The 27993-nt window shown below is 34.8% G+C and overlaps 1 protein-coding gene across 2 annotated transcripts; it reads left to right on the forward strand.

The window, feature by feature from the left end:
• Window position 1: 1 nt before the first annotated feature.
• Window positions 2–27991, forward strand: LOC120355471. Of its 2 annotated transcripts, XM_039443889.1 has the most exons (3): window positions 2–534; window positions 12828–12970; window positions 26521–27991. In XM_039443889.1, the coding sequence occupies exons 1-3, from the start codon at window positions 475–477 to the stop codon at window positions 26627–26629; spliced, it is 312 nt and encodes a 103-aa protein (XP_039299823.1). In that variant the 5' UTR covers window positions 2–474; the 3' UTR covers window positions 26630–27991. The 2 variants fall into 2 exon arrangements, with proteins under 2 accessions (XP_039299823.1, XP_039299822.1); XM_039443888.1 differs by lacking the exon at window positions 2–534 and having other exon boundaries at window positions 12573–12970.
• The last annotated feature ends 2 nt before the right edge of the window (window positions 27992–27993 follow it).

The following is a 27993-nucleotide window of genomic DNA, read 5'->3' on the forward strand; positions in this document are numbered from 1 at the left end:
TGTAACTTGGCTGAAAAATAGTTTTTCAGAGGCGGGGGTATGGTCTGGCCAGAGCATTTTTGAATTCTAGCGCCAAATCCCAGACTACAGTTCTGCCCGTAGCAGGCTTGTGCGCTAGTGTCGATTGTCCAGCTGTTTGGTTTGTCGAGGAGAAAAAAGCCCGAGTCATTCTAGTTCAGTCGTTGTTCTTGATTTATCAGCCCGTCGTCTTGTGCAAGAGCAAATTTGTATTTTGTCATGTAATTTCCATCGGAAATTTCTAGTAATTGATTGTTTAAGTGTCGTGTGTGTGAATTATAAATATAACAGCGTAAATAGTGTTAAATTGAATTAATTTGCATCAGTTTTGAATTTATAAAGAATCAGTTTGAGCTTCGTTCAAACATAGTACAGAACCAGCCTGCAAGTTGAACGTGAAAAAACAGCCTGGAAGCAAAAACCTATCTTTTTCCCAGATTTCTTCCCACCTCAAATATGACCAAAACACCTAATAAAGGCTTCGAAGGGCAAGTAGACAAAATTGGATTAAATCTGGTGAGTTTTTGCTCTTTTTATTGTTCATTAATGCAGAGTTTAGCTGTACCAATAACCTGGCTCAAATTGAAGAGTAAATTTTGCTCCTTGTTTCTATTTGATAAGTTGAATAGTAAATTACAGTCCACTGGTAGCCCTAGCCTGAGCTTTGTTCAGAACAATGAAAATAGGAACTCGCTCCGCACAGATAGATGCTTACTATGAACATGTTCACGATACAAGAAGTCCCCTCCCGTCTATCACTCTACCAAGTTGCTCGCCTCTGAATCTGTCCAATAAACCAGGTGTTACTGTCTTCGCGAAATCCAGTAAAAAATCATCCGAGACCCCTGAAAAAGTGAACGAAATTAAAGAAGCTATCTATGACACTCCAAATTTAAGAACGCGACCCGTGTTAAATACAAACCTCAATTCAAATAACGATTATATGGTGATGACAAGAAAGAACTGATATGGCTGATTCTCAGCGATGATCAGCTCCTATCTATTATCTACCGATTGTAGACGCAGATACCTTACTAGAGGGATGTGAATCCATTTTACAGTCCCTTATACAGAGAATTATTGAGGGCTATATTAATGGTTTTACCGATTATAGTAGCGAACGTAGCGTCCAGAGGGTGAAGGTAACAAAACTTGAAATTAAATTCTCTGACTAATTTCAAACAATAATGGGTGAAGAAAATCCAGGGAGTGCCGCTAGTATGGCAAATCAAACGAAGGCAGCTGTCACTGATATATCACGACAGTTGGCAGCCAGTAGCAATACAACGCCCGTTACTGTAAAAGATTTTGCGTTAGCGAATGTAGTTGAACCCTGGCATGGCGATAGTTCTAAAGTTTCTATAGTTGATTTTCTATCACAAGTAGACAACGTAGCTGCTTTAGGCAATTGGTCAGATGATGATAGAATTCGAATAATATCAATTCGACTAAAAGGCTCTGCTCTAACTTTCTTTAGAAGTTCCCCTTTAATCAAAGCAGGTACTTCTTATAATGATATAAAGAAGGCCCTGATCGAACGCTTTTCAGAAAAGGTTCGCGACCAGTTTTACTATACCACCTTACAGACAACCACCCAGAGAAAGGGAGAAACTCCTGAACAATTTTCTGATCGACTCTGATCAATATGTGACAAAACCATACGAAAAACCAACAATCCTGACGAACAGAGAATTTTGAATGAAGAAGCTGAGCACAGGCTCTTAGCAGCTTACTTGGCCGGATTGGAAGGAGAGGTTGGACGACAGGTTCATTTACGTTTTCCGACGAACATGTCACAAGCTGTGCAATTGGCTGTTACCATAACTAATATGTTCGGTCCACATTCTTCCTCCGCCACTAACCGCGTTTTCTCAGCTCAAACAACAACTAAAAATGCTTATCACAAAAAGCAAGAAACACGCACTTGTTTTAACTGTAATAAGGTCGGTCACATCGCCAAAGATTGCCGCATTAGGAAACGTGACTCCAATAGTGGAAAATCCAATTCTCAAGGAGTGAAATTTGAGAATAGGAATCAAAATAACAACTCGCATTCCGATAGGTCAAAACAAATAGAGTGCTATAACTGCAGAGGGAAAGGCCACATTGCTAAGAATTGTAGGAAACAAAAGGGTTTTCAACAAAGTTCGACGGCAAACGCCCGGACGTCGAACGGGACCTCGCAAAGCCAAAATTAGTTCCCCGATTACAGGTAAACAATGATGATGAGACCTATGAAGAACTGGTAGTGACAGTCTGTATTAACGGAGTAGAATATACATTTTTAGTGGATACTGGTGCTTCCATATCGATTATTAAACGTAGATTTGAAAGAGAAAAATTGTACAAAACTAATTTAAAAGCTCAGGGCATAACCGGAAATTTTATGGATATTTGTGGATTACAAATATTAAGCGTGAAAATAGGGACTATTGGAAAAAAATGTAATTTTTATGTTGTGGATAATTTTGAAATTCCTTGTGATGGAATTATAGGTATTGATAGCTTATTAAAGTTTCAGGCGATTATTGATTTGAATTTCCGAGAATTGCAAATTATGGGATCGGAAAAAGTCCCGTTATGCAGTTCTGTTTCTCTAAGTAGAAACCAATCAGTAATTGATGTGGGTGGCCTGATCAACCACCAAACGTCTTACGCGTCAGCGGATTACTGTCACCACACTGATGAACCGAAGATGATCCGTCTAGTAGGAAATCTCAAATTAGGACCCAGATGTCAAATAATCACTTAAGGTAAAGTTGAAATTCGAAAAAAGCCTGGCCAGGTAGAAGACGAATTAGAACCTGTGAAAAAGATACGGAATAATAATAGATTAGTCCAATTAGAGAAATCACAGGTAGAAGACGAATTAGAACCTGTGAAAAAGATACGGAATAATAACAGATTAGTCCAATTAGAGAAATCACAGGAAGAAGACGAATTAGAACCTGTAAAAAAGATGCTGAATAAAAACAGATTAGTTTCATTAGAGAAATCACAGGTAGAAGACGAATTAGAATATGTGGAAAAGCTGCGCAATGATAGCCAATCCGAGAAATCACTAACCAATATTCCATGCAGTCGACCAACGGCAGAATCGGTGGATGATCAAAGAAGGATAAATGATAGACATAAAGTGAGTCTAATTAGTAAATGTGAGAAACTACCAGAGAGTGTAGTAATTGACCCGATAAATTTAGGAATTAATGGATTATTGATAGCCCGAGTAATAAGTCCATTAATGTTTCGTGATGGAAATGATGAGAAACCTACAGTTTATATTAAAATATTGAACTTTTCAGATGAAGAATTAACTATAGCTAAGAATGAATGTATTGGATTATGCGTAACTAACTATGAAATTGTGTCGCATGATAATGATAGTAGGTCACTGTCAAATCAGTCACTATCAACTCCCGTATGTCGAAATGTGTTTATACATAAACGCCGAGAGGAAATTGACATTGGTGACGATTACGGTGATATTTGCGAACTGCATAGTAATACAAATTCCGAAATTGAAGAAATAATAAATAGTAAACTCAAACATCTTTCACCTGAAGATAACAAGATTATTCGACCTGTTCTAGAAAAATTTGGTGAATTATTCTATGATGAATCTAAACCTTTAGGATGTACATTGAACATTGAACATTGTATTGATACTGGTAATTCTAGCCCCGTGAAAAAGAATCCCTATAGGATACCTGAAGCATTGAAACCAATAGTCAAAGAGCAAGTTAGCAAAATGCTGAAAAATCAAATAATAGAGAATTCTGATTCTCCTTGGAGTGCCCCAATCGTAATAGTAAAAAAGAAAAGTGAGGACAATCAACCTAGTTATTGTTTCTGTGTAGATTTTCGTAATCTGAATTCTATCACTAGAGGAGACGGATATCCATTACCACGTATAGACGAAACTTTAGATAGTCTTGGAGAAAGTAGAATTTTCACAACAATAGATTTAGCTTCTGGATTTTGGCAAATACCTATGCGAGGATGGCTTGCAAGTCGACATTCTGCAGCATCTCCAAGCTGCTCGTTGACACAGCAAACGACGCCAGAGACCCCGCAGGTGACAGTGCGATACGCTAAACCAGGAAAAGTAACCATCTGAACTCAAGACAATATTGTAAACAAACTCATTGTGTGACACAGAGAATGAACAAATAACATTATAAAAACTTACCTCATTTATGCTATTTTTGTTTATGTATATGTGTTTATTTTGTTGTTTTATGTAATTTCTAATGATTTTTTGAATTTTCAGGTCTAATAACGCATAATGAACTTTCACATTTTATGTTGTTTGACGAACAATCAGTGCAATCTCTATGATTATTGTGTTTTGTCATTTTTGTTTTATGATTATTGAATGTGTTATGTTATTTTTTTGTTTAATGATTTTTCAATTCAAATAAGTGAATATGAAACGAGGAGTATAAAGATTTATGTTTTGAAATGATATATTTCAATTAGCAATTAGCATATTCTTTTCTTTTCTTACAATTTGGGTCATGGATGACTGCTATATGATTCATTCTACCTCATTTCATATAATTTTCTCATGTTTATTATTTGTTTTTACTTAATCGATTTTGTAGATTCGAGGAGAATGCCTTGCGAGACATATTATTTCCATCGCAATTCCTTTATATCATAATATGCTACATTATGTTAGTATAATGGATACGTAATATAATGTATACAGTATAATGGATATAGTAATATTAGTAATATTAGTATAATGGATACAGTAATCTTTTATCGTGATGTTTTATCATATTAGTATTATCTTATGTCTATTCGAATTGACGTAGTTCCAATTTTACATTTTGCTTTAGCTTTTGCAATTTACCTTTTGTGTATTCATTGGAATGAACCTTTTGATTTATGAGCGTATTTTATTCATGTCTAGCTTTGCCGTTTGCTATTTTTGTTGTTCGTTTCCTTGGGTTGAAATTTCAGGGTGCCCATGCCAATGATTTTGTAAAGATACTTTGAGATTGTTTTGTCTTAACGTTACTTAGTCAGATTCGTGTTGTTTTTTACACACATTTTGTCTTCTAAAATGTCCAGCACCTGGATTGAAATTCTTCTTTAGGGTACTTGACATTTTCATTAAGGGGGGAGTAGTGTAGTGAATAGGACGTGGGAGTCGATGCACAAACGCTCTTCCAGAGAGTAGGCGTTTAGTGACGCGTTTTCCCTAGTTAACAATTCTCTTTGTAGAGGATTTGTGACACTTGCAATCGAGTCTTATGCGAGTACGCATTGAGTTGGTGATCGCTCTCTCGACATCTCAACCACAGGGTGTGGTCTTGATCCTGCTTCTTCCTTCTCAAGGTATCTGGGCATCCTCAGTGATCATGTTGTGGTGTAACACTGGACTTCAAGGTAATAAACACGAACTTTATTATTGCTAAAAATGTGTCTTCCTTCTAACATTTCCGAGCCCTTAAGTTCCTCTGAAGCCTCCGAAACCTATGACCCGCTCGGGCCACTACAGTACGGTATAAATGCATGCTATTTTGTTGAAAATGAAGACTGGACATACAGCTTACATTTTACCAGAATAGTGTATACGTCTATTTTACATATTATAAAATAATATATCAAGAGTAGGGTTGTGTTTGTTTGTGTGTTCGTTTGTTTGCATCAAAACATATCAACTTGTGGATTGCATACCGGAAAAACGGGAATGATTCAGATCTCCTAATTTTGAACATAGATTCTAAAAATATCAATCTCGTGCACCTGGAAGCCCAAAATTTACAATTTCCTTCTAGATTTTTCAAAATTAATGTTCAAACTTCATTAATAGTACATAAAAAAATCACCAAATCATATGGTCGGAATTGAAAAATTTTATTATATTAAAGAACTGGATTATACATGTATACAGGTGTAAAGTAGTATAGGAAAATTATGTTTGACACATCATCACGTCTGAACTACTGGACTGATTTACTTGAAATGCTGCTTATAAATTCTCAATCAATCAAGGATTTTTTCAATTCTTCTGGATTCCATTACGTCAAGTTTTAAAATAGAACCTTGCGAAGCACGGGTTACCTGCTAGTGATATATATATAATGATGATGATGATGACTGGAATGCACATAGACATTAGCTTAGATGTATGATCATTTTATGCCTGTTATGTGTGATGTTAGGCCGGTATTAGGCGGTAATAGTTCTATGACATGAAAAAATGATTTGTACAACTTATTTCCAAAAGACCTTAAAGAGATAATCTTTAAGGTCTTTGCTTATTTCATATGATCTGAATATGACAGAAATATTACCGTCCAATAGCGTCCTCAAGTTAGTTTGTTATTTTTTTGACTACCTATCATACTTTGCCTTCTTGTTTTGAGCTTGGAGATATTGTAGATACTAAGTAAATAAGTACCGTAAGCTGGTATCAAAGGAACGTCAACATAAACTGGTTTTTCGAATTCTTTGTTCAAAATAACATAAAAATCCAATCTCTAAAATCATAATGGTCCTTTCCAATGTGATGAGAGAATTGGCGAAAATGGTAGTGTGCATTGCTCTATTGAAGCAACACCTGATTCTATAGTGGTTGACCGTACTGATCAGGATGTGGTAGCTACTCATGAAATTCCAGTTTTGATCTCTTATAGACCAATCAATTATTTAGATTAAACCAGCGATTGCAAACATTTTGTAATATTACATTTTTTCTCGATTGGAATCGAATCTTCAATTCGAGATCTATAAAACTTTATAGTAAATATCAGAGTCATCGATATACGGACAACTTTTTGACTGAGAATTTATCGTAAATGATTGTGTTGCATGTTCAATGGTATCACTGAAAAAACAAACTCTGTAAACAGAGTTAACAAAATTAACAGATAATATAGAGATGATATATAAAATTTAAAATAACAGTTTCAAAATAAAGTTTTATTGAGAACAAATATAAAATGTGAATTCTAAACTTGTAATTTATATTTTTTTTTGGTGACGTGTCCGTAACGTAGACACTGATTTTGAGATGTGGTTTTTGTTCTGACGAGGAGGCTTTCTTCTCTCTAAAACTAATGGCTGGCTGCATGTGTTGTAATTTTGTGCTCTCTGAATATTTTTCTGTTTAAGTGAATTTATTAATGTTTTAAATTGAATTTTTGAACAGTTTATAGTGTTCTATTTTGTCTATGATTGATTTGTGTGTATACAAGCCTATAGCCATTGTTTTCAACTATATAAATTGGATAAGTATTTAGCTTGTAGTGACTTTAGATGCTTAAACGTGTAAGATATTGTTCCTTGTGTATTTGTGTAGTATATTGCCAAAATTCTTCTGAAGATTATAAGTTCATTTGCTCTGAAAACTGGATTTCTCATTCATGGGCGATAGATCCATTCATAGTTTATCAAGAATCTATTACGTTGGAGCCGATAACTATCCTTAGGTTAATAGGTGTGAAATGCTATCCAACCGATTTAGGAGAAATTGGTAGCACGGCAATTTGTAGATCGCACAAATCTGATTGACTGTCTTGCTGATGCTGGAAGCAACCATGGTCACTCACCTAATTCTATGTCAGGCCCAGTCACTCTAAATGTCCTGCACTATAATGTTCGAAGTATTCGTAATAAAAACACAGAGTTGGCTCTGCAAATTCAAAACATGCAGGAAAACAAATCTCTAAGTAGAGTTGATCTCTTATGTCTCTCTGAAACGTGGTTGAATGGCAGTGAAAGTGTTAATATTGAAAATTTTAATCTTGTGTGCTATTTCAACAGAGAGTTACGAAAGGGTGGTGGTGTGGCCATATATTCAAGATGTGGATTTTTGACCTCTGAATTCAGCTTAGCAGAGGTTTGCGAGTCAGACTTTGAGGCAGCGGCTGTGACTGTGGAGGGTGATTTTCTTATAGTCTGTATTTATAGATCCCCTGACAGCTCAATGGATACATTTGTTGACAGGCTTGACAAGCTTCTTTCTTCAACTTTTAAGAGATTTAAGGGAATTATTGTGATTGGCGACTTTAATGTTGACTTTCTCAGCAACTCAAGCTCAAAGCACGAGTTGATGTCAGTCTTCTGTGCCTATGGTCTTCAGGATGTGATTGGGGAGCCTACTCGGGTTACAGCTCACTCTTCCACTCTGTTGGATAATGGTTTCATCAGTGTCAAATATATTGATGCTGTATTGTCAAGAGTGATTAGCTTGTCTCTGTCCGATCACTTTGCTCAGGAGATAGTTGTTCCTTTACCTCTGCATCAGGTGAAATCTCTCAAGGCTGTAATGAAACGATCTTTCTCTGATCAAAACAAGTTGAAATTCTCTCACTACTTAGGTCAATGTGACTGGTCACCTATATATCTGAATGAGATTCACCACGAGGCTCAGACTGATTACTTTGTCCAGATGTTTGTTCAGGGTTTTGAAATGGCCTTTCCTTTGAGAAAGTTAGGAATTCCCAGAAATACTTCAAAGATCCCCTGGTCAAATCCTTACTTGAAGGATCTCTGTAACAGGAAGCGAGACCTGGAGCTGTTTATGAAGGCTTATCCTCAAAATACTCTGTTTCGTGAGTTGTTCAAAAAGATATCCTCTGACATCAGACTGCTGATCCATTCTCTCAAGACTGAATATTCCAAGAGACTGATAGCTTCTGCTGACAGCAAATCTAAGGCTGTATGGAATCTAATCAGGAAGGAAACTCCCATCAGGGTGAGTACTGAGTATCCAATTGTGATTGATGGCCTCCCAGTAGGATCACTTTGTGAAGTTGCTGAAGTATTCAATGACTACTTTGCTGGGGTGGTTTCATCAAATAATAGGCTCAGTTTGGGGGTTTTTGACGGTCCTTGTTTTTGTGATTTACTTGTAAATTCTAACCCTGGTAATGCTGCTGTCTCTGTGATGCCAACTTGGTCTGAGCAAGAGGTTGTATCTATTGCTAAGAAGCTAAAAATGAAAATGTCCAGTGGGTCTGATGGAATTCCTTCAAAAATACTAAATGAGTTTTTCCATTGTGTCAGTGGTCCTGTCACTCAGCTTCTGAACAGATCATGTGCTTTTGGGTCATTCCCCGCCTGCTTCAAGGTATCTAAGCTAAAGCCAATTTTCAAAAAAGGCTCTCGGAAGGAAGTGGATAAATACCGACCTATAGCTAACTTGACCTCTTTGTCCAAGGTATGGGAGAGAGCAATATATGACCCCTTGCTGGCTCACTTCCTGAATAACAATCTTTTAAGTGAGTGTCAATATGGTTTTAGAGCTGGAATGTCAACCGTAGATGCATTGGAGAGTTTCATCAGTGATATCTATTCATCATTGGATCAGGGTGTTAAGGTCATGGGGTTTTTCGTTGATATGAAGAAGGCATTTGACAGCCTGAACCACAGCATTCTCCTAAGGAAGCTTCATTACTATGGAATTAGAGGTAATTTCTTGTCGATGATTGAGTCTTATCTTAGTAACAGAAACCAGATGGTTGAAATAGAGGGCGATAATGGTGTTGTCATTAATGGTAAATTGAGGTCTGAACTTCGTCCTGTTGGGAGAGGGGTCCCACAGGGATCAATTTTGGGCCCCCTTCTGTTTCTGATTTACATTAATGACCTCCCTGCAAATGTACATCATGCCAAATCAGTTCTCTTTGCTGATGATTCAAATTTCCTAATAACAGCTAGGAATAGTGATGAACTTCAGCTGACTGCAGACTCTGTGCTTAGTGAGGTGGCTCAGTGGTGCAAGGCAAACTTGTTGGAGGTAAACATTAAGAAAACCTCATTTATTGAATTCCAGATACAGCGATCACAGCTGGGCTCTTTTTAGTTTGATATTGATGGTGAGGAGGTTCAGCCCTCTACCTCGGCAGGGTTCCTGGGAGTGACTGTCGACCGGAATTTGGCATGGTCAGTTCATGTGGAATCACTGATAAAAAAACTCAATTCAGCAGCCTTCATTATTTCAAGATTATCTGGGGTTCTGGCAAGAGATGCTGTGATTGCTGCCTACCATGGGTATTTTGAGTCACTACTCTCATATGGCATACTGCTTTGGGGTGCTTCAAGAGATGCACTGATGGTTTTCAAAGCCCAGAAGAGAACTGTTAGGATCATATTTGGGAAGCCCCATAGATTTTCTTGTTGGTCCATTTTCAAGTCATCAAGAATCATGACAGTTCCTGCTCTTTATATTTACAACCTGGCTATTTTTGCTTATAAATCACATGACAGTTGGACAACAGGATCTGATATTCATGATAATTTCACCAGATCAAGAAATTTTGTAAGAATTAATCAGCACCGAACAGCATTTTATGAACAAAGTACATAAATTTTACAGCATTTTAAAGAACAAAGGGTACTTTAATTTTCAATTTCTATAAATTTATCTTTCATTTCCAATAAAGTATTTTATGAGGGCTATTCCTATTCGATTTGTTAATTGAAGAATAATTACATAATACCCCTTTTTTGGAGAACCTTTTTATAAGAAAAACAATAGAAATTATTTATAGAATGTTCAATCCATTCAGGTTTTTCTTGAAAAAAACTTCTATCTCCAATGAACAAAATAATATCTTTAAATTAATAGTATTCTTTATTTCAGATTTTTTCAATATTCCTTCTAATAGCATTATTAATTGGTGCACTATAATCTCCAATCTTTGGAAAGGTGGTTGAAGCAGTCGTCCAGCCTCAACTTGAGAAATTCTTCAAGATAAATAACCCTTTATTCTCAAGTACGCCATTTTCTTTTCGTGAGGGAAATCAACTACAGTAATCCAGGCAATGAATGCTCAAAAAAGGGTATGGAGAGAAATGTCTGGAAGACAATTTTTGACACTGCAGTTCTGTTTATGGTAGTGAGGAGGTAAACATATTAAAAGTCCCCACCCCTACCCAATGTGCTAAGATATGAGCGTGGAAGCAAAACACTGAAAAATGCAACTTTTGAACCACCCTCATCCCTTAGCACATGAGTTAGGAATGATGACTTTTCATAATATGTTCTCCTCCTGACTAGTCTCAACTAAGGTTCTAAATAAAAAATTTTGTTCAAAAAATTCCCCTCCAAATTCCTTTATCAATTATTGGTCTATTGTTGCAAAAATGGAGATTTCACACTCAACACTAAAGCTGCTGCAAAAGATCTAGGGAAATTTGTAAAAGTGTAAAATCATACTTCAAATTGGAAAGAATTTAATGCTCTATAAGCTTATAATCAGCATGGATTTTCCCCATCGATTTTTAAAAAATTATAAGAGCAAAAATAAAAAAAATTGATAGTAAACATGTTTTTTTTTTTCAAAAATGTCACACCTGATTCAAGAGCGGATATCTCGAAAACTAGAGGAGATATGAAAAAAGTTGTAGAATATGAATATTGTAGGAAATTATGTTAAATGACAATATATATTTGTTATATGACAGTCAAGCCCTTAGGATATATAATTTTTGAGTTTTATGCGAGGAACCAAGAAATGGTACCTTTAAAACACCCCCACCCCCTTAGCACATTGGGTAGGGGTAGGGACTTTTGATATGTTTACCTCCTTTACTACCCTAAACAGAACTGCGGGGTCAAAAATTGTCTTCCCAACTTTTCCCTCTATAACCTTTCCTTGACTGGTCCATAAAAGGGATCACTAAAGTTAAGCTTACTACTGGACACGTCAAGAAAATGTGAAAAAACAGCTGTCCTGAGGCATAAATCAAATAAGAAAATAAGCACTCCCACAGCACTGCTCTCCAACATAAAGAACTCAGGGAGTGAAATAAAAATTACTCAGGTGGCTTCTCAGTATTGGCCCGGCGGATGCGGAGGCTCTGTTGCTGTCTCCTTATGTCTAGTGATATTGCTCCTCATGGTCCGTTTCTTACCTATTGCTTTTTTCCTTCTCCTACAACCACATGCACCATTCTTTTCATACCTATCTATTTTGATTGTATGATGCCATGAATGCCGCAAATTAATTATTTATTTTCTAGTTCAAGTCACTTGGTTAAACTATTATTTTTGCTTATAATTTACAATTTCTTATTTTATTAGGATTTTTAGTAATTAGATTTTTTATAGTATTTAGTATCGATAAAGTATAGTTTATTCTTTTTCTTATCGATTGTCAGAAGACTCCTCCATGCACACGGACTACTTATATCGTCCAAGCATAGAGTTATTCATTTACTTTTTACTTGTTTCTCATATTAATGTTACAATCTAATGTATCGCCTTTACTATGTAATGTATAAAGTTTTGAATAAATTGAATTTAATTTTATACTGTATCAACACAAAATGATACAGTACCACCACACACGATACAGTATCAACACAATGTGATACAGTATCATCTCAACATAATTCGTTATTGATTCAAAATGATAGGGAGAGAAAAAAATAAGGTGACCTTGTACTATTCCTCTCCCAAATTTAGATAAGGTTTTTATAGTCCGGAATAGGTCAAGTCTTGATACAGTATCATCTCAACTTGATACACAACGCCATAATTTGATACAAAACCATGGGACTTATGCTATCTTTTTTCTATTTATCTATTATCATCAATTGTTTTTAATTTCTCTATTCTTAATAATGTGTTTATAATGATTATTTTTTGTGAATTTTTCAGTTGCCAAGGGCTCTGATTGAGCCAATCCTCTATTCAGCAACCAGATTAATAACAATAGAAAACATAAAAACAATTTATGATAATAGATAAATCTGGTATGGCACACTCACACTACTCTAATGAATTCCTCTATCCTATTGTTATTAATCTGGTTATATTGATTAATTTTCGTTTATTTTTTCAGTTGCCAAGGTCTCTGATCGAGCCAATCCTTTATTCGGCGCTCACCTTCTACATAGCTGGTCTGTTTGGAGGAGTAGTGGCTAGTGGCTTGCATCCAGTTCTGTATACCAGTCATATCATGTGCTATCACCGCCACAGCTTATGGTCAGTTCAAATTCAATTTTCAAATAATTCCATCAAATCTATCTATAAATATTATAAAGGGGAAAATCGGCTTATACTACAGGGTGATTTCTGGTTTCACTAACAGGAATATCTGAATAAATATTTATTTTTTATGAAAAAGTACGCCATAAGAATTTATTACTAGTGGTTCTGTGAACAGTAGACCTCACGCAGTTTCTACAAGACTTGTACTTTCTTCTCGTTGTTCTGTAATGGCGAAAACCGCACATCCTTATCTCGAACCGTTTGGAAGATATTCGCATTATAAATCAATACAATTAAATCAGAAATAGAATAGATAAGTGGTATTGATTTTCAATATAAATATCTTCGAAACGATTTGAGATATCGATGCGCGGTTTTCGTAGTTCATTTTTTCTAGAAATTCCTTATTAAAATCATGTACCGCATAACCAACCACCTTCCTATTTAAAAGAATCAAGATGCATTAAATATGGCGGATCCAAGATGGCGGACCAGATTTTCGAATTCATAGTAAAGTAGTATTTTTAATTTTAGTAGGATCCTCAATCACACCCACCTTGACATCACATTTTTCCATGAGATACTGAGCCGTTTTCATACTTTTCTCTTCCCTTTCTGCTTTGAATAGTATTGATTAATAATGTGAATATCTCCGGAACAGTTTGAGATATCGATATGTGGTTTTTACCATTCATTTTCTCATGAAATTCCGCATCGAAATTATGTATCGCATGACCACCTTCCTATTTAAAAAAAACAAAGTTGCATTCAATATGGCGGATCCAAGATGGCGGACCAGATTTTTGAAGTCACAGTAAAGTGGTATTTTCAATTTTAGTAGGATCCTCAATTACACTTACCGTCAAATTACCTTTGTGTATGAGATATTAAGCCGTTCTTGGACTTTTCACTCACTCTGTATATAATGATATCAGAGTATGGAGGAATTCCTTTTCTTTTCATATTATCCTTCAAATGCTAAATGTCAAAAAATCTTGTGTATACATCGACGCACAGTTGAAAATGAAATATTCCTGCCAAATATCATAAAATTCTATCAACGCGTTTGACCGTAATCGCATTACATACAGACAGACAGAAGAAAATCCGAGTTAAAACATAGACCTCACTACTGTTCGGTCAATGAATATAATGGTTATTTCTAGATTAATATCAATTACAGTAAAAGCTTGATTTGTTCCAATCTCAATATCTAAATTGAAAGCTCTAATTCATGAAATCCAAGCACTTTATTAGAAGATAAGGTTATTCTATTTTCTTGTTATAAAAATAGTTTTTTCTCTCTCAACATGTTTTGACTGCTTGTTTGAATGGGATCACTGATTCTCGATTTTTTGGCTGTTGGAAGCTTATTAAACAGTCCCATTCCAGGGTAAAATGTACCTAATTTTTCCAATGCTACATTGTATTGGGAATGAAACAATGTTTGTATCTCAATAATTATTATTATTATATTGATTAATGTTTGTAAAAAATTGGAAGTTGATGAGGTTCACTTTAACAACTGATAGTTGTAGATAAAAAGGAAGTGTGAGGATTTTGAGGTGTTTGAAAAATGTTTGCATTAGTCTCTTTTGATCTCAATCTACAAAAAAATCTGGGGTGACGCACTCACAGAACTTTCCTTGCAGTTATGAAAATTTATCACCTGACGCTAGTGTTCCCGCGCATCTCAAGTCTACTATGCAAAGATCTAAGCCAGCTGGTGACAGGACTATAACGCTGGAGACACACGAGGTCTGCTATCTCTTCATAGTGAATTATTTAATAGAATCAACCGTTGCCAACAGTTTGCAATTGAAATAATAACATTTTCTCGAATTTCGAGCTTATTTTAAATTTTAGGTGGAAATGTTACTTAACATTAATTGTAGAGATTTTCATGCTCAATCTTTTCCATTTGGAATTTTTGTTTAAATTGTATCTGAAGCCTGATAATTGGGAATCTAAAATCAAACTTTACCTAGATGGGGCGGAGCTCCTGAAATTTCTACAGATATGGGACTTGTCGGATCCTTATAGGGGAAGGACCTTATGTTCCAAATTTCAAGTCATTTCGTAAATTGGAAGATGAGATATCGTGTACACAGATGCACATACACTCATACACACACACACACACACACACACACACACACACACACACAAAACTATACACACACACACACTGACCCTACTGCTTGTGGGATGTGTTGATTCAACTATTCGATTCACTTTGAAGCAAAACTGGGGGATGATAAGTGCAGTATGCACTTATGTTACGATGCAAATCAGAAATTTTCATCGATTTTTCGGCTAGATTTTTTTGTGAAATCGATTTCATTTGTAAGATAATCGATTTTGCAAGAAATAGATTTCTAGAATAATTTTGCTATCCAATAACACGTGCAAAACGTGTTGACGGAGGGTAGAAAATATGACAGAGGGAGAAGAGCGGCTGTTTTGGCCTTAAGACGAAACCAGGTTTCCCCATTCACATTCAGTTCTGTCTCAAGAGCAATTAAAATTAATTTGTCTTGAGGTCGGCCTCACTGGATTCCAGTGTGGCCGAAATCCGGCCTTGAGACCACTTTTCATCTTGAGGCGACACCATACATGTTTCAATCGGCCTTAAGACCCGGACTGTTCAGTCCGTGCCTTGAGGCAGATTGAAACGTGTATGGTAGGCCTTAGGTGCGCCCAGTCATTGTATACTATATGGGTCGATGTCAAATGAGGCAAACAACAGAAGAGTCCTATGACAGTCGAGACCAGTGACGAAAGAGACCTGCAACATTCGAGGCCAGTGACAGTAGAGGACTCCTGAAAAAGAGGCCTCAACCGGCGCCTGCATTAGGCGACAGTTGAGGCCTCTCTAATTTTTTTACAGCCCCGACAGTCGAGACCTGCGACGGTAGAGGACTCCTGAAAAAGAGGCCTCAAATGTTGTCTGCGTTAGGCAACAGTTGAGACCTCTCTAATTTTCGTACAGCCCTGACAGTCGAGACCTGTGACCATAGAGGACTCCTGAAAAAGAGGCCTCAACTGTCGCCTGCGCTAGGCTCTCCAGAATGACAGACAGTACCAAAAGAAGTATCATTTAATTAGTATGGATTTACCAGCAATTGAATAATATATTATATCCCATTATTCCTTCCATATTGTGAATAAGTATTGCAACTTTACAACTGTAAATAGCTGCTTCTCCATAAAAAACGAAATTTTCAAACTTGTAAAATAATACCTTTTTGATTCTTGGATGTAAAATTCTCAGTACATTATAGATGTAGGATATTATTATTCTACAAATCAATATCCTGTTACAAATCAATAACTTTTATTAATTTCACATATTCACATTTTACATTCTATTGATCTATACATTGAGCTTTTCTCATAAAAATTTATTTATTTATTTATTTCTTTATTTATTCTTTATACAATGGAGCACAGATCGGGAGAGAAAAACTAAGAATACCTTGTACTATTTCTCTCCCAAATTTAGGTAGGTAGCATTAAAAGTCCAAAATGAGGTTATGTCTTCTAGATTTCCATAAAATTTTCAGTCCAAAAATATTCATACAAACCATTCTTTTGAATTTAGATTTTCAAAATACCAAAATAATAATAATAAACACTCAGTTATTTTTAAAATAGAGAATATTCACTTATTAGAGAAATTTTTTAACACGAACCAAAAAAACAAACTTACTCCTAAAAGTACAGCTGACTCACTTTTAAGAATTTTAATACCTCACTTTTAAATACCAAATTAAATTGTTTATTTATTTCATTAATGATGTTACTTATGGAATTAATCACATGATGATACATCAAAATAGAATTATCATCACTACAATCTCATATCTTAAACTCGGCCATTCTGACAAATTGGCTTGCCCTCAAGCCATAAAATAAATGGATATGAAAAGGATTACAAAAATAAACAAAACATGGAAAATAAAACAAACATAAACAAAACACACAAGATGAAATGAACGTGAACAAAACATAACATTGCATTACACGCAACACTGCTTGATAAGACTGACTTTCTTTGGCTGTTGGGGTACTTTGAATTGCTTTTTCATTAATTTTGTTCTCTTTGTTGAGTATGCATCAACTCATACATATTCTTCATTCCATAATTATTCTTATCAATTTCACTTTTTCCAATACTAGCCAATATTTCTTTTTCATTTCTTTCTAAATTTATACCTTGACTTTCTTCCATTTCCACATCTTTCTCATCTCTCCTCATTTTTTGTACATTCTCATTCCGTTCTCCAAGTTTTTCATTAATTTCATAACTTGATTCAATTCCATTTTCCTCTCCACTATTCCATCATCACCCTCTTCCTTCCTCTTTTCACCATTTCCAATGTACAGATGACTGTGTGGTACAGATTTTAAACTGACATAACCATTAATACTTTCAAGTTTTTGATCATCAATTTTCCACTGCAAGGATTTGACAAGTTATCATTACAATGAATCAGATGAAATGCTTGTAAATTTTTAGATTGATTTCGGTATTCAAATCTAGGTTTTGAAAAATGTTCCAACTTACCATGGTTAGAAATCAAATCCGCGTCAAGACTAACTTCTTGATTGTGATTATAGTTACCACAAACTCTGTTTCGAATTCTGATACCAAAAGAGATTCTATGAAGATGGAGATGATGCATAATAAACAATGCATGATAAACAATCAACAATGAAGATGATGCATGATAATGATTAAAAGAGTTAAGAGTTAATGATTATAAGTGTATGGAATTAATGAAGCGGAATAGGTTTGAACAGTATTGATAGTATTTTTGGATAGATTCAACTGCACTTAACCATAAAAACACATCTCAGTTCTTCCCAGTTCTTTGAGTATATAATAATTAGATTGATGTTGTCAGTTAGCAGAATAAATTCATTTGTATTGGTATTGTGCAGTCTTCAAGTTCACCATGTCTGCTCATATTTCGAGAAGAGAAACATTACCTGAGTTGTCGTGATATTAGCTCAGATAATATAAATCCTTGATCCTGTTAGTTAGGCACATTTTCAATGTCTGAGTTGATGTACAGTGAAAATACAGGTCTACTCTATCTGGATCATGAATTTCAATTTCAATAGTCTAAAAGCGTTTAACCATCATTGCGATTATAGGGAATGTAAGATCTGTTTTTTTAGAATGGGTTTATAAATGTTCTTATCAATTCAGATGAGAATTAATATCCATCAATGATAAATTCATCATTGTTTGATATTGAATTTCATGATCCAGATAGAGTAGACATGTAGTTGTAAGACTGTACATCAACTCAGACATTGAAAATGGGCCTAACTAACCTTTATATAAACATTCTTCCTTAAAAATATTTTTACTGTGTTTTTGAAAACTATACACGAAAGATCTCTAACAATTACTATAATTAATCAGATATATAATTTTGTACCTTTGTAAAGCCACCTTTTTTGAGATCTTGCAATTTGTAGAAATTCAGTTCTAAAGGTACATACAGATATACACGCCGCGAACATGAGCAATTCACTTTTAATCAGCTGATGCCAAGCTTTTTATATCTATATCCTATACCGTTTCTGTAAAAATACAGATATAGTCAGCTGATTTGCTCATGCTCATAGCGTGTATATCTGTATGTACCTTTAAAACTGAATTTCTACAAATTGCAAGATCTCAAAAAAGGTGGCTTTACAAAGGTACAAAATTATATATCTGATTATTTATAGTAATTGTTAGAGATCTTTCATGTATAGTTTTCAAAAACACAGTAAAAATATTTTTAAGGAAGAATGTTTATATAAAGTTGCTGATTTTTCAAATCAACTTCCTAGATTATAATATAAGAAGGTTATTACTCTAATCATTGTGCTATGTAACCTTTTTCTATTCTCTGAAGCTTTTTAATTTTGTAACTTTTAAATTGTTTTGACGTTGAATATGCATTGGAAAATGTTTCATGTGAATAAATTAACTTTCATTTCTATTAAGTTCAGCATGAAAAATAAAGAGACCTGCATCTTTCCACCCTCCAATATTAAGTTACGTCATCAAAGGTGGTCAAGTCTTATAAAATTGAAAAGAGCATTTAGTTCACCCGGTAGTATGTTTGATATGATATACATTCCAGTACTTGAATGATGGTCCCTAAACATATTTTTAAGTAATGGGAATCCATTACTACTGCATTATGCCTCCTTCATTGACAATAATATAAATATTTATCTATCTTCTATCTATCTATAAGAAAAGATGGTGTCTGTATTTCTGTCTGTTTGTCTGTGAGCTCATCACGCTTGAAATACTTGACTGATTAAGTTGTAATTCTTCACAAAGATGGCCTGTATACCAACAAGTGTCATAAGCCTATTTTCGTTCTGAAAATTCTTCAAAGATAAGCCCTATGATCCTTCAAAGTTCATATGCTTTTTTTATGAAGGAAGTTTCCATTATTTGGTTTTCAACAAATCAGATGTTATAATCATTACAAAATGTATTTCATATTACATCTATTATACACTAGATAATGATGCACTATTGACCCATTGGTACAGGTACAGTCTGGTATCACAGTAGGATTTGTCCTCAACTGTCATCTGCTGCAAGCGACCCTCTAATTTTTGTACAGGCCCGACAGTCGAGACCTGTGACATTTGAGGCCAGTGACGGTAGAGAACTCCTGAAAAAGAGGCCTCAAATGTCGCCTGCGTTAGGCGACAGTTGAGGCCTCTCTAATTTTTGTACAGCCCCGACAGTCGAGACCTGCGATGGTAGAGGACTCCTGAAAAAGAGACCTCAAATGTCGCCTGCGTTAGGCGACAGTAGAGGAGTCTTCAATTTTCGTACACTCCCGACAGTCGAGGCCTACGACCGAAGAGGACTGGAAAACAGTCCTCTACTGTCACAGGCCTCGAATGTCGTCGGTCTTGACTGTCGCGCCCCCATACTATACAACTCATTGGGAGGAGATAATCAGTTGAATATTTTTTTCCATAAAACCTTTGCTGAACTGTGAAGCTGACTACAGTTTATTTATTACTAGCCGGCAAGCTCGCTTTGTCTGCCATAACCGTTCCGTCAAAAGAGATTTTCAGGTCCGATGTAATCATTAGTTTTCCTTGAATTATGTAGTGCAGGGTTGCAAAAATCTTCATTTTATCAGAATTAATGAATATTCAGTTATTTCTCAATTGAGGAGCTGGGTGCAAAAACGACCTCAGTCATATCAGGTCGTTCTTGCATAAAACGTTTTAAATGAACCACCATATCTTTTCTCCTTTACAGTGGTCTTCATCCCAGCTGATTAACTTTTAAATTGACTTCTTCTTCTTCTTCTTCTAGTGCATCTCCTATTGTAGGTTCGCTATCAGCACAGCAATCCAGATTTTATTCACTGCCGCTCGAAACAAGTCTTTGCTGCAGCAGTCAAACCAATCCCTCAAATTTTTAAGCCAGGAAACATGTCGCCTTCCTACACTCCTTTTTCCGCTGATTTTTCCTTGAACTATAGTCTGCAGAGTTATATATTTGTGGCTTCTCATTAGATGTTCAAGATACAGGAGTTTTCTCTTTTTTATGGTGTAAACAATTTCACATTGTTTATTCATTCTCCCTAGGACTTCCATGTTGGTGACTCTATCCGTCCATGGTATCCGCCACATCCTGCGGTAGCACCACATCTCAAAGGCTTCCAACTTATCCATATGGCTCTTTTTGAGGGTCCATGATTTCATCCCATACAAGAGAGTGGAAAACACGTAACAGCGTAACATCCTCATTTTCAATTCTATATTTATGTCCCGGCTCGCGAACAATTTTTTCATTTTTACAAATGTCGATCTGGCTATCTCAATCCTTTTTCTTATTTCTCCCGTCGAATCCCCACTTTCCTCTACCCACGTCCCCAGATATCTATACTTATGGACCCTCTCTATGACTGTACCATCCACCATTACATTTGTCTGAATTTGTCTATTCAAGGCTTTCCTGACCACCATTAATTTGGTTTTCTTCAGATTCAGTTTCAAACCAAATTCACCACATCTGTCATGCAATTTTTGGATCAATCTTTGCATATCCTCCATATTGCTTGTCAACAAGACAGTGTCATCAGCATACCTTATATTATTTATGGCTTCTCCATTCATAATTATGCCCGCCAACTCCTCCTCCAAGACTTCATTGGAGATAGCTTTGCTGTAGACATTAAAAAGGAGTGGAGACAAAATACAGCCCTGTCTTACCCCTCGGCGGATCTCGATTTCCTCAGTCAATTGATTCTGTATTCTTGCAGCCGCCTTCTGACCCCAATAAAGATTGCTGATTATTTTTATATATCTTTTTACTCTACCTGCTTTCATTACTTTTAGAGCATATTCCACTTCCAATCTCAATCGGAAAATTGACTTCACAATCTTATTTTTCCTGTCCCAATGTTGCATCTTAGTGTGTTCTTCTCAGAGTATAAAAATATTGGTTCTAGGAGATCTCCTTTCAGGATTCAGCAATATTGTAGACTGGTATATATTGTAGAATATTTGAAGAGGTGATAAATAAGCCCGAACAAGATCCACAACCTTCCAATGGAGCTGATGATCCTGAATCACAAGACGAATCAGACTGTGAAAATGTTGAAACCTAAGAGTTCCAAGAAGACTGATGAAATTTTTTTTTAATTTCAATTTTTTTCAATGAAAGTAATGTTTTTTGCTCAATTTACTGGTCTTCTTCATTAATTATTTATCATTAGAACCACAAATATATTTTTTCTAATGAACCAGGCTCATAGAGAATTTTTTCAACATGAAAGTGACTTTTGTACAAAAACGACCTCCAACATCACTTCTTATTTTACATGATAGGTTTGAAAATAAAAACATTATCATCTTCTTATGATTATTATTCTTTCCTAGAAGAATGATTCAACTTGAATAATAAACATCAATGTGCTACTAAATCTTTAACAATATGAAAATAATTGATTTAATTTTCAACTTCAGTTTTCTCAAAAAGCACATTTCTGACTCGAGTTTCTGCACCCAACTCCTCAATTAATACTTGGTTAGAATATTATGAGAATTTTTGTATTTCAGTCTAATAGTTCTTTGAAATTTGAAACAGGAATGATATGGAAAACTTGATAAACATCCATATCTAATCCTGTCAAGTATGAATTTGCTTCAGAAAACTAGAAAAATGCTTTTAAAACTCTATGAAAAACATAAGAAATAAAACCTCTAAAAACTATGGGGTACGCTTTGAGAATGCTGTAAAAGTGCTTATATTGGTTGTCTCTATTAAACAGTCATTATTAAACATGTTTAATCCAAGGTTGAATAAAAAACAAATCAACAATTATTTGCAATTGGCAGATGAGCATTTTCCAGTGTCTCCAGACAATCTGTGAGGATATCATGGGTCCTCCTATTTTTAATTAATCAACAAAATATTCAATCTCAATTATAAAAATGTTTATCAAACATATATTATTGATTTCAATCATAAAAATTAATTTTCAAATAATTGAAAAAATATATTTTCTTAACGAATAAAATATATATTTTTTTGAAACATGAATGAACAGTTAATATTACATCAGATATACCTGTATCAACTAACCTCTATAGAAGGCAGTGGCAAGGCAGAGTATGGGCTACGCTGTTCTCATATCTTTCTCCACTGCCATTGTAACGTGGACCACACTATAGATTTTCTTAGTGCATCTGAATATACTGAATAGCATAGAGGTCAATAGAATGTTCAGGGTAATTCATGGCCCATAATCTCTGGCTGATGTCTTTGGTTCCAGTCTTATTGAGCTAGTAAGTTGAGTACCATCTCAAATTATATATTTTTTGCCCAAGAATGTCAATAATTACAATCCATTTAATGATTGTTTCTCCATTCACAGGATCCTAGTGAAATTACTGGCTGAAGAAATACATCCATTGGCGCTCATCAAACTCTGCAAAGACCTTTGTAAGCATTCATCGACTGACAAGAAAACTTGAAATCCAATCAGATTTATAATACCATTCAAAATTCAAAATGTTTTTATTGCCGTGAACAAATAGATGTATTGACAAAGTCATCAGGTAAACATATACATTATACATACATTTCACGTAGGTACTCAAAACAGAGAAATACTATCACAGCCAACAGTCCCGCGTACTACCATAGAGACATTCTGTTCATGAAATATTGTACATAACTCAATAAAGTCTTCAACATTGTTGTTCAAACTATCATTGTCATTTTCTGAAATTTATCCTTTATCATAGACATTATTAAAAAAAAATAATAATAATACCAATTAAGCTACAGAATAGAGAAAAGATAGCATAAGAAGATATCCCATGGTATATAGGGCTTTTATGTTTCAATTTTCATTGTTAAATCAAGACGATAGTCCATTATTATATTGTATCTACAGTCCAGTTACTACATAAATATACATTGGTGCTTGCAATATAAATATTGTAGTTCTGATTGTTTAATATATTATATGGATACATGAGAGAAGTCCAGAACCAATTTCTTCATGCAAAATTTCCTTGTGCTAGATACAGAGTGGAGTGGCCCGAAAACCTCGTAACTTCTGTTCATTTTCCAGTTTTTAGCTATTTCTGCCAAATCCAGTGATCGTACGGAAAAATTTTCACTCGCCTTTTTTACTTTCCTTGCCCTCTTACCATAGGTAAGGAAAGTATTGCTTTCCAAAAAAATTAAGGTACCCTAATTTCAAGTTTTCTATACGTTTCAAGGTTCCCTGAGTCCAAAAACATGATTTTTGGGTGTTGGTCTGTGTGTGTGTATGTGTGTATGTCTGTGAACATGACAACTCCATTCCTAATTAACCGATTGACTTGAAATTTTAAACTTAAGGTCCTTATACCATGAGGATCCTACAATAAGAAATTCAATAAAATTGAATTTAAAATGGCGGATAATTACTAAAAAACCATGTTTTTTACGGTTTTCTCGAAAACGGCTCTAACGATTTTCTTCAAATTTATACCATGAATAGCTATTTATAAGTCCTATCAACTGACGTGAGGGTCATTTCTGGGAAAATTGCCAGAGGTCCGTTATATCCTTCAGAAAAATGGCGGATAATTACTAAAAAGCCATGTTTTTCACGGTTTTTTCGAAAACGGCTCTAACGATTTTCTTCAAATTTATACATGGATAGCTATTTATAAACCCTATCAACTGACATGAGTCTCATTTCTGGGAAAATTGCAGGAGCTCTATAATATTATTGAGAAAAATGGCGGATAATTACTAAAAAATCATGTTTTTCACGATTTTCTCAAAAATGACTTGACCGATTTTTTTTTTAATTCATACCTTGTATAGTTATTTATCAAATCTAACAACTGGCATGAGTCTTTTTCCTGGGAAACTAATAGGGGTCCACCCCATCCTTGGATAGTGGACTTTGTAACCTCCTTCTCGTGCATGAGGTAGGTAGGTAGAGCAGTTCATAAAAAGAACACATAGTCAAGATATTTCATATGTGGAACAGCTGTTTTGACGACAGTAGTCTGATCGTAGTTTCAAATGTTGCCGCCGTCATTATGTTATTCCCCTAAATTATTCTCGTTTAAGAATGAGGCTTACAGTTCAATGAGCAAGGAAAGTTGTGTGAGTGTACCACACCAGATTTTTTAGATTATAAAATTCTGAATTAAAAATGAGATCATTCAGAACTCTCTATCTCGAATGAGTATTGAGGCGAAAGAGGAGATGCGGAAAAGGCAATGAGGAGAATGAACTGTAGTATGATGAAATTCGAGCATTGTGTCAAAAGTTATGAGTGTTTGAAATTTTGGGGGTATCCTAGGTGTCCTACAAGATTTGAAGACCAATATCAGGGAAGAAATTGCTAACATAACGCCTGCAATGCTGGCAGGAGTCATGACAAACGCCAGAAATCGGTTTACTCAGTGTATGGAGAATGGGGGATGTCACCTACTTGATTTGGTATTCAAAACTGATTGAAAAAAAAAATTATATATGTGTGTAGAAAAAATAAATACAAACTTTCTGATCCATACAAAGAGTTTTATTTACTTTTAAATAAAGGAAGTTTCACTGCCGCACTCTACAGATCAAATAAAATAAATAAATGCTTAATCAACTAATAAAAATGAATTACATTACAAATACATTCAAAAACACAAACGCATTTCATAATCATTAAACATTCAATAATAAAATAATAAATAAACAGAACCCTATGTGTAGATAAAATAAATACAAATGATACAATATTAAAAAAATAAAATAAAATATGATATAATAATGAATGATAATAATAATGAAAGGTAAGTGCTCCTAAAGAAACATTAATGGTTCATCCCTCTTTAAGCATAATGCTTGTGCTGAGGGATGAGTCGCTTAACATAATAATTTTATCTTGGACTACAGTACAATAAACCACAACACATTCAAACAAACCGGAATATCATTCAACAAAACAAAAAACTAACTACAGTACAATAAACCAGAACACATTCAAACAAACCGGAATATCATTCAACAAAACAAAAAACTAACTACAATAAAATAAACTAAAAAATCCTTCAACAAAACTAAAATAAACTGAATCAATTGTGTTCTTTTTTAACACTATTTGTTATGAATATTGTGAATATTAAACCGATATTCAACAAAACAAAACAAGAAGGATGATTTTTAATCAACAAAGAACTAAATTTACAATCTATTTTAGTATAAACAAAATCATACCTATTTATATCTAATCTAATCTTATAAAAGAAAATAAATAAAATAATTTTCTTCATTATTATATTAAAATTGTTCTTTCAGAGTCACTGAAAATTGAATGAATCTGGTATATAAAAACAAAATAAGGATAATGGACACAGTGAGAAAAACTAACAGAATGCATAAAAAAAATAAAAAGCAACAAAGAAAAGACTGTCATGCACCTAATCCTCAATTTTACCGTACGGTATTGGAACATTAATGATGTAAAAGAGAGTAAGTAAACATAAAGGCCATGTAAATACATCAATCTTCAATTTTGCCTCATTTCAAAGAAACAACGGACACCATTTTTGAATATAGAAAAGCTTGGTGCAGAGACTATTGATAGAGGAAGTTGATTGAATAAACGGGCCCCCCTGGAAAAAGCATGATTTGCAGCTGCAGTAGTCCTGAGACGAGGCTCCTCAAGGGGTTCTCTAATTTGTCTTCGTGCACCATACATGTGTACCGCAGATAAAGGAAAAGTACCTATGTGGTCTCAAATAAATAAATTTCAATAATTCAAATTCAAACAGATGTGGTATACTAAATACCAGAAATTCTCTGTATAGATAATCAGAAGGGAGTCTTATTGGTTTTTTAAGATCAATATTTATTACTTATTTTAAATAAAAATAACAAACGAGTTAGATGTATAGTCGTGATGCTGATATTCTGTTGTATCTTTTTGAGAAAATAGTTTTGATGCAAATAAATGAATGAATGACTCATTTGTTTGTAGTTGCAGCCTGCAGGAGGAAGTAGACGCGCGTCTGCAGCCGCTCTTTTGTTGTCTGCTTGCTGTGCGCATGCGCTGTTCGTTGAGCGCACCTTCGCCTCTCCGCTCTTCCATCTAGTGTTCGTCAACTTGGCCTCCAATCTGCTGCTATTTAGCCCCGCCGCCGATCATTCGGTCTTTGGAGAGTACAGCAAACTCGAGTTGGAACTCGTTTGAAACTATAGTACAAACTCTAAAGCCTGGTTTTCACTAGTAGAGTTAGTGGTCGAGTTACTGGCATACCAACTCTACCGAGCTAACTCAACTCTTCTTACTTGGTCGAGTAGGTAAAGTGTGTTGTCTAGTGCACAGAACTAACCTTAAAATGTCAATACGGAACATTCATTATTGCCGTTTAGCCACACCAGTTTTACAAAAAGCATTGAAATATGCTTAAACTGATAGTTTTTAAACATTATTGATATGTTCTTAAACTTGATAGCCTATGGCACGACTCTTCTCTACTAGTTCGAGACTGTTTTGATTAGCATGGTAGTGGTAGAGTAGAGTTAGAAGAGAAGCGGTGGTGGGGGAAGGCAAGTGGTAGAGTACTATCCCACTCTCCTCTACTAAAATCTAGTACTCTACCATCAATGTTTACATTGGGAGAGCTTTCAAGATAGTAGTCGTCTTATCAAGAAGGCCTTATTCATGTGTTCAACAATACAAAATCCATCTCACGTTCTATAGTGAGGTCCACGTCATAATGGCAGTGGAGAAAGATAGGAGAACAACGTTGCCGAACCTGTATTGTCAATGCCTTCTATAGACCTTAGCTAATACAGGTTTATTAATGTAATATTAACCGTTCATTCTTGTTTAGAATAATCAATTATATTCTATTAAGCATTAAATTTTATTTTAGAATAATTTCATAATGAATTTTCATAAATAAGATGAAATATTTTGTCAATTATTAATTCTACATTGTTAAAAGACGGTCTGGCAACAGAGCAAAAAAAGAAAGGGATCAGCTTTGTTGAATGATAGACAAGGTTAGCAATACCATTGCTAATCAAACACTGCCATTATAACGTGGACCTCACTAAGAATAGAATACAATGATGAATCATCATATCAATCTACAAACTGAAGAGTTTTACAATAATTTCGAGCAGAGAAGTGATGAAATATGCGAAAGTTGAGTTATTACTGTAATATTTTCACATGAAACGGTGAAGTTTGGGCCTTCAGTTGTCCATTCTCAAAAAGGGTATTGAGGATTTTTACACTTGACCGTAGAGGAAAACAGTGTTGCCGATTCTCCACCTTGCCACTGCCTTACATACCGGTATATCCGCACTGATACTTCCATAGCTGATACTGGTATATCTAAAGTGATATCAACTATTCATTCTTGTTCATAATAATCACTAATATTTTATTCGTCAAGAATATATTTTTTATATATATTTTTTAATAATAAATTTGTATGATTGAGAT

Source organism: Nilaparvata lugens, unplaced genomic scaffold (assembly GCF_014356525.2).
Source record: "Nilaparvata lugens isolate BPH unplaced genomic scaffold, ASM1435652v1 scaffold1949, whole genome shotgun sequence".
Lineage (NCBI taxonomy): Eukaryota > Metazoa > Arthropoda > Insecta > Hemiptera > Delphacidae > Nilaparvata > Nilaparvata lugens.

Bases quoted from the DNA above. Each gene is read 5' to 3' on its own strand.
- LOC120355471 (XM_039443888.1), top strand. From the start codon at position 12,720: ATGATAATAGATAAATCTGGTATGGCACACTCACACTACTCTAATGAA. The intron at 12,971-26,520 runs GTCAGTTCAAAT...TTGTAGTTGCAG, and splicing joins TATCACCGCCACAGCTTATG to CCTGCAGGAGGAAGTAGACG.